This window comes from Taudactylus pleione, unplaced genomic scaffold, assembly GCF_031769625.1.
Source record: "Taudactylus pleione unplaced genomic scaffold, aTauple2 ptg000155l, whole genome shotgun sequence".
Lineage (NCBI taxonomy): Eukaryota > Metazoa > Chordata > Amphibia > Anura > Myobatrachidae > Taudactylus > Taudactylus pleione.
In genome coordinates this window covers 4,609,686-4,623,307 of record NW_028284557.1, presented here as the reverse complement: position 1 = coordinate 4,623,307, position 13,622 = coordinate 4,609,686, and the positions used below count along the sequence as shown (strand labels likewise).

At 44.5% G+C, this 13,622-nt stretch overlaps 1 protein-coding gene across 1 annotated transcript in view; it reads left to right on the top strand.

Moving 5' to 3' along the window:
• Positions 1-887: 887 nt before the first annotated feature.
• STAC2 (SH3 and cysteine rich domain 2) overlaps positions 888-13,622 on the top strand; it is a 54,295-nt gene continuing 41,560 nt past the window's right edge. The window contains exon 1 of the mRNA XM_088474612.1: positions 888-1,570. Coding sequence (XP_088330738.1) covers positions 1,478-1,570 — 93 coding nt within the window. The 5' untranslated portion in view covers positions 888-1,477. The remainder of the gene's footprint in view (positions 1,571-13,622) is intronic.

The window sequence follows — 13,622 nt, the reverse complement described above, 5'->3', positions numbered from 1 at the left end:
AGCTTTCCGTTCCTTCATGAATCGCACTCACCATACAGTAGTACTGTGATACGATACAGGCATGGAGCAGGGGTACCGCTGGAGAAGTAATACACTTCTCCATGGTAAACTAGCTCCATGAATAGCACGAAGCAGAGAAGAGACCTGACTTCAGCTAAACAAGGCTCTTTCTCTGGTTCATGAATAGACCCCTTCATTAATATTTTTTTTTATTTCTTTAATACCATTTGTTTCTAAAGCAACACTATATTATGCAGTGCTGTACAGAAAATACTTGGGGCAGGACCTGATGTGAGCAATAAACATTCTCTATAAGATACACTGTGTAATATGTCAGCACTAATATAAAACAAATCATAATAATACCAATAAATAAAGGAAAGTTACCTCATAGCTACTGCTACTGGCAGACACATTCACTGACACAAAACTCTGCCCTCAATTTTGGAACCAATCAGAAATATGGGTGTGGTGATCTATTAGCATATCAAACAAAGGCAGAGTAGGAATGTTATGGGTGGGACTTGGAGAGGACAATGATTCAGTAAGGTGTGTGTTGGGGGGTAGGACAGACAATGGTGCTATATAGGAGTAGACAGAAATAATAGAGAGATAACGCAAGAACTGCACGGAGAGCAAAAGGAGATTGGGGCATGGGAACTGATTGATTGAGAGAGTGGCAGTCAGAGAGAAAGCTGCAATAGTACAGCAGAAAAATATTTGTTCTCTTTGTTAACAATAGATAAGGCAATAAAGTGGCAGAGGGAGATAGGTAGGAGACTGAAAGAAAGGGGATCTGCTGCAGTGACAGAGAATGGGATAGACAGACTGCAGCAGGGAGAACAGAGGAGAGATATAGTCTGCAGCAGAGAGGAGGGGGGGAGCAGGGGAGGGAGGGAGAAAGATAGATTGCAGTGGAGGAAGAAGAAAAGAGTAAAAGAGACAGTAGCAGGGGAGAATAGAGACTGCAGCTGCTGATAATTGTTATAGCCTGCAGCTACAGAGAGGACCTATAGTAAGAATGTTACAAACAGAAGAACCACTGCTGTGACTGCGCTGAGACTAATCCAAGAGTCTGCTATCCATCAGGACAAGTGCTGCAGGTTACAGAGTGCGACCACTGGAAGGAACACCAAGCATCAGCAGTCTGATAAGGGGACGTACAAGGAGAGTGTTCAGGTGGACCTGGTATGCAGGTGTCTGTCAGATAAAGAGGAGCATGCCCTGAAGCTTTTGTGTTCTCTGAATAACAGAAGAAGCTGTGCAATAAGAAGCCCATGAACATTCAGCGAGGAGAACGTCACCACAATACACATCATAGCAGGTGACATCACATACCACGTAGTAACACATTATATCACATAGCATCATTTACCAGCTTGTATCTTCTACAATATTAGATTAAACTGTAAACTATTACATCACAAAGTACCACAGTGCAACATCACTTGGCTGATTGGTGAACTCATTGAACAACATGACAGAAATAACAGAAATCGATCCACAAAATTCGGAGCAGCGACCACCGGTGACCAGCAGCAGCGGAGGGTGCGGACTTCCAGAGAGCAAGGTATCCTTGTAATAGAAAACACTCCCCATCTGCAAAAAATCTCATTCACATCCCATATACAACCTAGAACTTTAACAATACTCGCAAATACACATGTTAATTTAATCCCATAGAGAGTGAGCCACTAAGCATAAAGCAGTATAAAAATCTCATCCCGAAATGGGCATGACAAGCCCTCACCAAGAAGATCAACAAGGATTATCAGAACAGTTTCCATAAATCCCATTTATGCAATATTAGTACAAGTATCCATGTAATCTCTTCTCTACAATTTTTCAACCCTTTGGCTTGCTTGTACATCAAAATGATCTAATCAGTGTCCTCACATACTATTAGTTCTAGATCACTATCCCCAATTTCTTATCTTACATCAGTAAAATCTCTACTTCTGCTAATTTTACTATCTCCATGAAGGTCCACTAAGCCAGCTGCCTGACCTACTTTACACTCACACAAACTACATTCATCTCATGCCATCTCTGATACTGTGAGTTTTATCCTAAGCAATAACTGAATCTTACATAGTTATCTAATGATGTTTCTGACTAATCCAGTTATGTATGTCTTCACTTTATATGAACTTGCCTTTTCAGATATTTTTATAGTTTATATCAGCAGCATTTGTAAATATCTGACCAAATATAACTTTACTCCCCTGTTTGTTCACTGGCACAATTGTTACTTAAATAAGTTTGAGAAGCATCACAACATCAATAGAATTTGTTTCAGGCATCAAGACCATTCTTTCCATTTTGCAGAATCAACACTTCTGTACATATGTATCAATTTAGTCAAAATACGTACATGCTATACACATTGTAACCACAGCCTAGGCAATTGCAGGGGATTATGGGTAACCCACCTCTTGGTCAGACTTACTGATTCAAATATGACTCAAATCAGTTGTAATGTGCTTTAGAACCTAATGCACTGGCTCCTTTTTGCAGAGCATTGGTATGTGAAACATCCCACCTTACCCAACATGCACATTGGGGGACATCTTCCTTTACTGTCTGTCCCACGTCATCCACATCCACACTTTTCTTTCATGCAAACAACACAATTTCTCCAAGCAGATACACTGTTTCCATCTTTCTTTTCTATCAGCACCTCACTTCATTCACCAAACAACCACACTTTTCTTTCATGCAAACAACACAATTTCTCCAAGCAGATACACTGTTTCCATCTTTCTTTTCTATCAGCACCTCACTTCATTCACCAAACAACCACACTTCTCTTTCATGCAAACAGCTTAATTTCACCCAAAATGTACACTTTATCCATCTTCTTTTACTAGTACCCCAACTTCATCCACCTATATACATACATTTCATCTTTAGAAATAACTCAACTTTATCTAAAATGTACACTGTCCTTATCTTCCTTCATTATCAGCACCTCCCCTTCATCCACACATATATCCATTCTTATATGCAACCCAACTTCACCTAACATTGCTCTTCTTCAGATACTGTTCACACTCCTTTACCCACCACCATCAACATTCATCATCAATACAAACAACCCAATTTCACCCAGTATGTCCATTATTCCCATAATCCTGCACTATCAGCACATATTCTATTTCTGCCTCTCTCTGAGGTGCTAGAGATTGTCTTAACCAATATTTTCAATGTGCACTTTTAAAAAGCACTTCCTAAATGCACTCTAACCAACATGATAAAACATTAAGATAAGATACACAAAAGTAATGTACATAATAAAGCCGCTTAGTAAAATATTTCTAAAAGGGGGGTTACAAGGTTGGATTTTAATGTGATGTTTCAATTTATCCACTGTTCACATTTTCATGCAAATCTTCAAAAATAGGTACAGATTTATATTTCATGGTGGTTTCAAGTACCTGAAAGTGGGCATGCACCTTAAAACGAACTTGTTGGACAAAATAGATACACATTTTTATGGTTCTTTATTCTTCACTAATCTGGATAATACTGTACACATCAACTGCCTGATAGCACAGTGCTTAGTATTACTGTCTCACAGTGTTATTCTAGATCAGGGTACCATCTGTGTGAAGCAGGGGCGGCTCAAAGCCTGGTCCAGTGAAGCGGGTGCACCGGGGTGCCACACCAATGAGGGTTTAGTGCAGGGGCGTATCTATGATGGGTTCAGGATGTACGGTGCACACGGGCCCCTGGGTCCAGGATGGCCCACACCGGACGCCCTGCTCCCATATTTTCTAATACTAACCTCTCCGAGGTCCTGCGTCGGGTGCTCAACCCTGCACAAAGCGCCAGAAAATGGCCACCACGGCCATCTTCCCAATGTTTTGCGTATGCGCTGTGAGAAAAATCGCTGGGAAAATGGGGGCCGCAGTAAACTAGGCACAGATTATTTCCCAGAGTCTACTCCAGCTGCGGTCAGCAGTCAGTCTGTTGTCGGCCGCTGGGGTAAGAGGAGGGGGCCCTGGATGGGGAATGCACATGGGCCCCCTCCTCTCTTAATACGCCTCTGGGGTAGTGCAGCTGCTGCTGGGACCTGAGACTAATCTGGCTGGCCAATCTACCATGCTCGCTGCATCCTCAAAGCCTGGGCTTTTCCAGGTGGTCCGGGAGTGACCCTATAGATAGTGACGCAGCGGTATGACATCACTTAGCCACACGTGGTCCCGCACACATACACAGTGATGTAGCACTGCAGTGACTCAGCGAGTCACGGAGGCAGTCTGCTGCATGCCGGCATGGCCCCGCAGCTGAGGGTAGTGGATAGATCCCCTTCAGTAGATGTACCCTGATGTCATCAATTACTGTTCAACGTCATTAGTTACTATCCACGTGGACATAGAGGGGGAACGCAAACCTGTGGTGAGTAAAGTGAGCCACCGTGCCCGAAGTGCGGCGAGCGAACAAATATCTTCTTTTGGTGGCCTTTATGGGCATGGAGCCGCACTTCCACCTTCACTCAATGTCACTTCCACATACATCTACTGAAGGGGATCTATACACTACCCACAGCTGAGAGGTGAGGAAGAGACCAAAGCCCTGATTCAGAGACGCTCGCTATTTGCTCTGAATCAGGGCGGGACAGTTTTCTTTTTCACCGGCCTCCAGGCCACTCGCTAAGCTGTGGGTGACCACCCACAGCTTTAGCGGGTGGCCTGGCAATGGTCACTATTATCGCGACCATCAGGCTTGCGACGAGTCCCTTGTGGTAGGGTCTCGTCCACCGCAAGCCCCAGTGAACTTCCTGCTCTAATAGAGCAGGAAGTTCACTACTGACGTCACTGGTGATGTAAGTAGGGCCGCCCACAAACTGCAGGCGTTCCTTCAGGAACGCCTCCGTTTGTCCAGCCACCCCCCCCCTGCAAGCCTACGTCTTGTAGTGAGTCCCACAGAGAGTGAAAATTCACTCGCTATGGGGCTCGCGCGTGCACACTGCCCGGCCATCGACTCGCTCGCGAGCGCACAGTCTGAATCAGGCCCCAAGTTCCCATCCACTGGTGCTGGACTCTCTGGAGACACTCACTGGTCTTTTGGCTGAAGTGGAACACCCTCTGCAACTAGGCCTGCAGCTGTCTGTGACAGTTTAGCAGATGAGGTCACTCAGCCTGGGAGGGGTGGTGGATGGGGGGCGGCAATGAAAATTAATCAATAAATTTTTTTCTGGCTGGGGGGTCAATCATTGAATTAAGGTGTTTTATATTTTTCCTGTGGGGCCAGTGTGTGTTTAATATTTTTTTCCTGTGAGGGCAATAATTGAATCAATGTATTTTATTATTTCCTGTGGGGGCCAATGTGCGTTATATTTTTTTCCTGTTGGGGCCTATGTGCATGTTTTTCCTGTCATGAATTTGAGGTGAGGGGGGCTCCAAAATTTCTTGCACAGGGCGCTAGTAGAACTAGGACCAGCCCTGGTGTTAATGGTTTGTGTGGGATTCCACTGGGAACTCTGGCCCTGATTCAGAGCCGGACGCTCTGACAGAGCACTCGCTCTGAATCATGGCCGTCCTTCCTAATTTTAGAGCGGCCTCCTGGCCTCTCGCATAGCTGTGGGTGACCACCCACAGCTATAGCGAGCGGCCAAAAAGATGGTGGCGATGGTCAAGACCATCGCGACCATCGGGCTTGTGACGAGACCCTTGTGGTAGGGTCTTGTTGCTGCAGGCCTGGAGTGCTTTCGGCTCTATCAGAGCCGAGAGCACTCCCACTGACATCACTTGGGAGCGCCCAGCGCTCGCGAGCGGGTCTGAATTAGGCCCTCTGTTTTCCTACCACATTTTCAGAACACGTTGGTGGGTCTGCTTATGTAGCCCATATGATGCATACTAGCCTACTTTTGAAAAAGCATTTCAGAAAGATTGTGAAAGTAACACCTATGAGGGTGCGTTAAAGTGGACGTGTACTACTACATCTGAGAGACGTGTCATAAAATTGATTTCCATCCAAATGAATATGAGCCCCAAAGCAGTTAGTAAGATCTACTTGAAAATGAAAACACACTGATACTTTTAAAAAAATGCATGTAACCATAGGGATCATTGTGCCTAATTATAACCAATGCAGGGAAATGATACTAATGATTCCATTTGAAAGTATATATATATCTCTGTTTTTATACATATATAACAGCTTCATAATGGGGGTAAGGTGCAATCAGGGAGATTGGTAGACTCTTCAGGGAGTCAGGGAGATTGCTACTATATCAGGGAGAGTTGGCAAGTATGATATGATGTAATGGTAATGTCTAAATCCCCTTCACGAAGAGGACCCTGACGTCATCAGCCAGTGGCCAGTGTCGTTCCCTGCCATCCAAGTGGGCATAGAGGGGGAATATAACCTTGTGGTGAGCGTGATGTAATGGGCGGCATACTGTTTGTTGATAGACCATCTGAATTGGTTCCTATTTCAGATTATCCCTAATTTGATGCACCCTATCTCAATCTATTTTGAAGTGAGTAAGAAAGTGGTGGTATTGTAATTTCTTTGATGATGTGTTTCGGACAAAATTTGCTAGTAGACTTGGTACTGGCCCTGGTGTGAAAGGGTTGTGTGGGATTCCTCTGGGAAATCTGTTTCCCTGGTACAGTCTCAAAACATGCTGGTAGGTTAATAATAGTGTTTGTGTGGTTAGATTATATGACCCACTGTGGCAGGTACTCCTGTGTATGATTATTGTTCTCTGTGTCTAGAGTTTTCTTCCTTTGGCTAAACATAGTTAGAATTTCACACACACACACTGAGTGGCCAAATTATTATGACCGCTGTGTTAGTACTTTAATGGGCCAACTTTTACCCTTAATACTAACTTAATACTTCTAATCATAGTTTGTGCTAACTGTCCACACAAATCAATTGCCCCAGGCACTCCCGAGAAAATATGTCCCATACCAGTTGCCTCCGCTAGCCTGAAGAGTCGTGATGATGCAAGCAGGATCAATGCTTTCATGCTTTTGACTCCTAGGGGTCTATTCATGGAGCAGAGAAAAGTTCTGGATTGCAATAAATAGTGCTTTTCTCTGCTTGGTGCAATTCACAAAGTGGGTTACCGAGGTGAAGTTAATTACTTCTCCAACGGAACCTCCGCTCCGTGGCTGATTCGAAATATGGTGAGTGAGATTCATTAAAGAACGGAAATCTCAGCTTTCCGCTTCTCCTATATGTTCAGATTCGCCTTCTCAGGATAACATAATATGAACACCGTCACAAAGTGAGCAGGTAAGTTGTATGACTCCCTGTCCTCTGCCCGCAGCACCCGGCGCTGGATTCACCCCCTTGATGGCCCAGCAGCCACTGCAGCCTCCCTTGACCTCAGCCACTGGTGCATGCGCAGGAAGGACCTGCCTTCGCCTCCTGGCTACTCATCCTGGTCCGCAGCCGAAGACCGAATCTCCAGACCCTTGGATACCAGATTGCATTGGCGGAAAGGTAAGTATACATGAATGTCTGGGTGCACTTATTTAGACCTCATGAATCATATAAAATATATAGTATTTATTAAAAAGTATGTATATATAAAAAACAACAATCATAACATTATGCACATACAATGACAATTTGTACACCCTTAAGTTAGATTATCCACAATTTATGACATCTAGGCATCCATATATTCATTTATAATCAAGAAGCAATCTGCTTCTCCCAAGCAGCAAATATAGCTAAAAGAGCAGTCGCCTGGTCTCCGTTTTATTGCTGTTAATTTAGTATCAGTTCCAGCACGTGTATACTATATAGCTATGTTGGTAAGTCTCTCTGCAGTGTTAGCAGGCAATGATGGAATGTCAAATCCAATACAAAGTAACGAACCTGCTCTCTAGTGTAGTAGCAACTTGTGAGGATAGTGTAAAAACAAGCCAGGTGACGTGTACTATGATGCTGTCTTATAATTATGCTCACCTCTAAAACGCTGTTGAGATGCTCAGGCACTCCTGCGTTTGCACCTCCACTCCCCGTTTTTAATAGCCAGCCCCTGTTACCACCTACAAACGGCTTGCCCTGTCACTCTGCTGGGCTGTCTATGCGCCGCGAGCGAATGCATTGTGAACATTCACTAACACTGCATACCATCGGCAGCAGCAAGAGTATGCATCTTAGCGAGCGGATCTGAATGAGCTCCAGTGTACACACAGACAGTCCCAAAATAATTACTCAGCTACCTTCTCCCCGCTGATCCTCGGGAGTGACGCCACTGTGTAGTTTATACCTCCAGTGATTCTTCCCGTTGTTTAGGGAGACAATGCCGCAGGTATAGTCCAACGCACACTGCTGATCAGAGGTGTAACTAGGGTCTTTGGAGCCCAGGGCAAGTTGAAGAACGGTGCGCCACCCCTCCCCTCCCTATAATAAGAAAGCAAATTATAGGTGCGCTGTAAAAAAATGGGTGTGGTCACATACCAAAGGGGTGTGCCCATTGAAAATGGGGCGAGTCAACATGTCACACCACCCATGTCTCGTAACTCTGGGAACATTACTTTCCATTCCAAAGGTACCTTATCTATACGATGTTTCTCACAATGTGGAACTTCTGAAGAGATGTATCTACCCTGGGAAGATGGCATCTTCAGTCAGTATTAGGTCACATCGTCCGAAAGATGCCTATTTGATTAGGAATATTAACAAGGTCATCATCATACAACAGCGGTTCAACCAGACTCGTTCCCCCTGTGTAACTTCCCTCCCCCTGCATCTCTCAGCCACACAATCTCCCCCTGCGTCGTCCCTCAGCACACCATCGCCTCCCCCCTGCGTCATCTCTCAGCACACTATCTCCTCCCCACTGTGTCATCTATCAGCACACTATCTCCTCCCCCTGTATTGTATCTCAGCCACACCATCACCTCCCCACCGCTTCAGCTCTCAGTACACCATTACATTACCCCCTGCGCCATCTCTCAGCACGCTATCTCCTCCCCTCCTGCATTGTCTCTCAACCACACCACCACCTCCCCACCACGTTGTCTCTCAGTACACCATTACCTCTTCCTGCATCATCTCTCAGCACACTTTCTCCTCCCCTCCTGCGTCGTCTCTCAGCACACTATCTCCTCCCCCCTGCATTGTATCTCAGCCACACCATCACCTCCCCACCACTTCATCTCTCAGCCACACCGGCACACACTGACACACACTGACACATACACACACTGACACAGATACACACACTGACAGACACACATACACACTGACATAGATACACACACTGGCACATACACACACTGGCACATACACACACACACTGACACAGATACACACACACACTGACAGCCTACACAGAGACCAGCTCTCCCCCTCCCCTCCCCCACGGCAGTCTGCCCCCCCCTCCCGCTAATACATAGAAAGAAAGGGATTTGCCCTCCAGCACACTGTAGCAAAATTTTAAAAAATACTTAAATCCTACATAATAATAGAGATTCAGAGGTATTAGTTACATACTAAGAATTAAAATGTTTATTATTTATGTCATATTAATTCTTTCACATTTCATTAACACTTATTGATTTATCCTTACACATCTATCCTTTACACTTCACTATCACCTTTTTTCCCCTTTTTGTGTGATGCCCTGGGGATGATCCTTGGCTGGAATTTTTTGGGGTACCCTGCTTCTCGGACGTGAACCCCTTAATGTTAGGGACGCCAGTATAGAGGAGCCTTGACGATTGGCCTGGCGCTTATTCATATATTTGCAAATGTATGTAACTAATACCTCTGAATCTCTATTATTATGTAGGATTTAAGTATTTTTTTTTATTTTGCTACAGTGTGCTGGAGGGCAAGTCCTTTTTTTCTGTGTTCAGTGTAAACCCCGTCCTTTACAAGCACCTGTGCTAAGTCATTAAGCTGATCTGAGCAACCACCATACTTTTTTGCAGTCTTGAGACGTATGAAGGGAGCCAGCATTAGGAGGAGGTGCTGGTCCTTATAATGCCATATGGAGGTTTCTGGGGTACCTCCAAGGTGAGTTAGCTCTCAGCTTATACATGTGCTGTTATCATGCAGTACACCAATTTGTAATTATATGACCCAGAGTGGGTGCTACTATTATGTAGCAATAATTATCTTGGGGTGAGCATTTGGGAGTGGGGCCCCCGGAGTTGTTCTGGCTGGACCTTTTTCAGGGCATCACCACTTAATTCACATAGAATATTTTCATCACTCTTCTAATTGTTTGTTTATTATTTATGTCATTTTAATTCTTTCACATTTCATAATTATGTAGGATTTAAGTATTTTTTTTTATTTTGCTACAGTGTGATGGAGGGCAAATCCCTTTTTTTCTATGTTCAGTGTAAACCCCGCCCTTTACAAGCACCTATGCTAAATCATTAAGCTGATCTGAGCAATCACTATACTTTTTTGCAGATATTAATACATACCTGCTCCGGAGCGCTGGGGAAGGATTACCGTATATACTCGAGTATAAGCCGAGTTTTTCAGCACATTTTTTGTGCTGAAAAAGCACCCCCTCGGCATATACTCGAGTCATGCCCGCATGGTACGCAGCTGAGTAGCGTATAATGCGGGCCGTGGAGCAGACTGTGTCTCTGTGACACAGCTGCACCGCATGTGTAGCGCTGACGGGACGGAGTTCGGTCAGCACTACACATTACCAAACACATAGCCGCCGGCAACGGCAGCTGTGTGCTTTTTGTAATCAGCAGCTGATGAAAGTCTTCTGCTCCCACTGCGGGAGCCATCTTCCGGCTCCCGCAGTGGGTAATGGGAGAGATGTCGTCATGACGACGTCTCTCCCATAATGCAAAGCGGCCGGAGGAGCCAGTAGCAGCGTCGGGACCAGGAGCGGGGTTTCAGGTAAGTGTTTTTTTTATTATTATTACATCTCTACTGGGGGGGGCTACTACTGGGGGCATACCAGGGGGGGATTACTACTGGGGGCACTACCAGGGGGGATTAATACTGGGGGCACTACCAGGGGGGGATATTGCTACTGGGGGCACTACCAGGGGGGTATTACTACTGGGGGCACTACCAGGGGGGTATTACTACTGGGGGCACAACCAGAGGGGGAATATTACTACTGGGGGCAGTATCAGGGCGGGATTACTACTGGGGCAGTACCAGAGGGCGGTTAATACTGGGGGCACTACCAGGGGGGGGATATTGCTACTGGGGGCACTACCAGGGGGGTATTACTACTGGGGGCACTAACAGAGGGGGAATATTACTACTGGGGGCAGTACCAGGGGGGGATTACTACTGGGGGCAGTACCAGGGGGGGATTACTACTGGGGCAGTACCAGGGGGGGATTAATACTGGGGGCACTACCAGGGGGGGATATTGCTACTGGGGGCACTACCAGGGGGGGATTACTACCAGTAGCTGCTGCATTTCCCACCCTAGGCTTATACTCGGTTCAATAAGTTTTCCCAGTTTTTTGTGGTAAAATTAGGTACCTTGGCTTATATTCAGGTCGACTTATACTCGAGTATATACGGTAATCTGTCACCCGACGGCAGCTGCCTGGCTACAATATGGCAAGACTGCCTTAGAGGGGCTGCGCACTTCTGCAGCAGCTCCCCCTACAGTCAGACCAACCAGCTCCAGCAGGCACACTTGCCTGTTCTTTAAAGTGGTCCAGACGCAATGGTGGCAGCGAGGGGTGTTGGCAGGGGGCGGTGCAGGTACGATGCCCTGGCCTGCGGCGCCTCCCTCTGCTGGGTCTGCCACGGCACCCAGGGCACGTGCCTCGCTCGATCACCCCTAGTTATGCCACTGCTGCTGATACACGATGCAGGATGAAAATGAATAGATAGTGCCTCAAGAGCGCTTCCTATTATTTATATACTTATTTTCAATAGTCCTTATTGTGGCTCGTCACTTTCTTCAAATAAATCCTCTTCAAATGCTCGATACATAAAACGAAAAGAAGCACAAGAAGAAAACACAAATGTGTAGAATCGTTCAAGTGGCCAAAAATTTAAGTTTTCTACAGAAGCTGTTCAAGTGAAGAATCAATGTTTTTCTTCTCAATCAGAAGGTATAATTACGTACCATACTCACATAAATTGTGTATGGTATAAAACATATCATGGTTTCTTTATGAATGAATTTCTACCAATATTACATATGGCACAACGTACGTACCCTACTCACATAAAATCGAGTGGGATCAATCATATAAAGGTTTCTTTTCACAGGTTAATCACGTACCATAACTCACTTCAAAACAGATGCAGCATCAACATATAAAGGTTTTTTCTTTACATCCGGTTATCCAAAAAGACTTCAAAAATTATTCCTTGCTTAGTTATGGTAAATATTTATTGAATATACAAAAACAAAAACTAAAAGGCAATATGCCAGTCTCATATGGAAGACATCCAAGATAAGGGACAATTCACACAAACTCCCAGGTATAGTTGTTAAAAAGGTGTATAATCCCAGAGACAGTCCGGACTTGTCTCTGAGGAAAAAAACACCTGGTACCTTAGTGTAAATGTAATGTCCTCAGTCCAGATAATCTCCAAGTGATGCACTATAACTCCTCTAACCAACGCGTTTCGATTTTAAAATCTTTTTCAAGGTCTCCTGAGAAGTGCACACGGACTATCTTTTATGCCCTAAGGTGATTTAGGCAATCCGGTCATGTGATCGCAGCCTGAAGTGGATACTCACACTAATAAAATACTTTTCACGGCTTCCCATTATTAAACTATTTCATGGCCTTCCCCATAGATCCCCACGCCACTCCCGGGAATGGTGATCTGACATAGGGGCGCTATACAGAAAATCCGCCGATAGTGATTTTCGTGGCATGCCGGAAGTCCCGCTATGCGTTCCACAGCAGTGGAACGCAAGCCGCACCACTTGTTTCCTGTGCTGCAGACCGGGACTCCAGAATGTGAAGGAGCCCTAATGTTTACTGAGTCCTCCCGGAAGTGCGTCACACCCCGGAACTTCCGACTCTGCGTTCCACCGAGATGGAACGCAAGCCGCATTGGTTTCAATACAAACCACGTGTGCGCTCCATCTTAGCGATATATAACACTTTCATAAAATAAGCATTGTGTAAATACAAAATAAGAACATACCCTATTGGTAAAAATTACATATATCAACTAATCTTCATATTACAAAAAAAAAATTCATTAAAATCATGAATGATACTTTTTAAAATATTAGAGATAAAAACATATCCTATTAGCAAAACATTCCATATATGGACTTAAATTAATAATTCATTAAAATCATGAATAATAAATGTATTTTTAAATAATAAAAATCAATAAAATGTATTAAAAATTATCACTGTAGGAACCATTTTAACTCAAAATCAGCATTCAAACCTCCAGGTATCAATGTGTCCAATTTAAAAATCCATCTCATTTCAGCCCTAGCAAGGTTTCCTACTAAATCCCTATCTTTCCAGTTACTTTTTATATTCTGTATCCCTATAAATTTCACCAAATCTTTAGGTGAACATTTATGGGTATTTTTAAAATGATTAGATAGTGTGTGTATCTCCAGACCCTTTTTGATGTTACGTAGATGTTCTGAGAGTCTTGTTTTTAGAGCTCTTGATGTCCGTCCTACGTAACATAGGCCACACCTACACTCAACCATA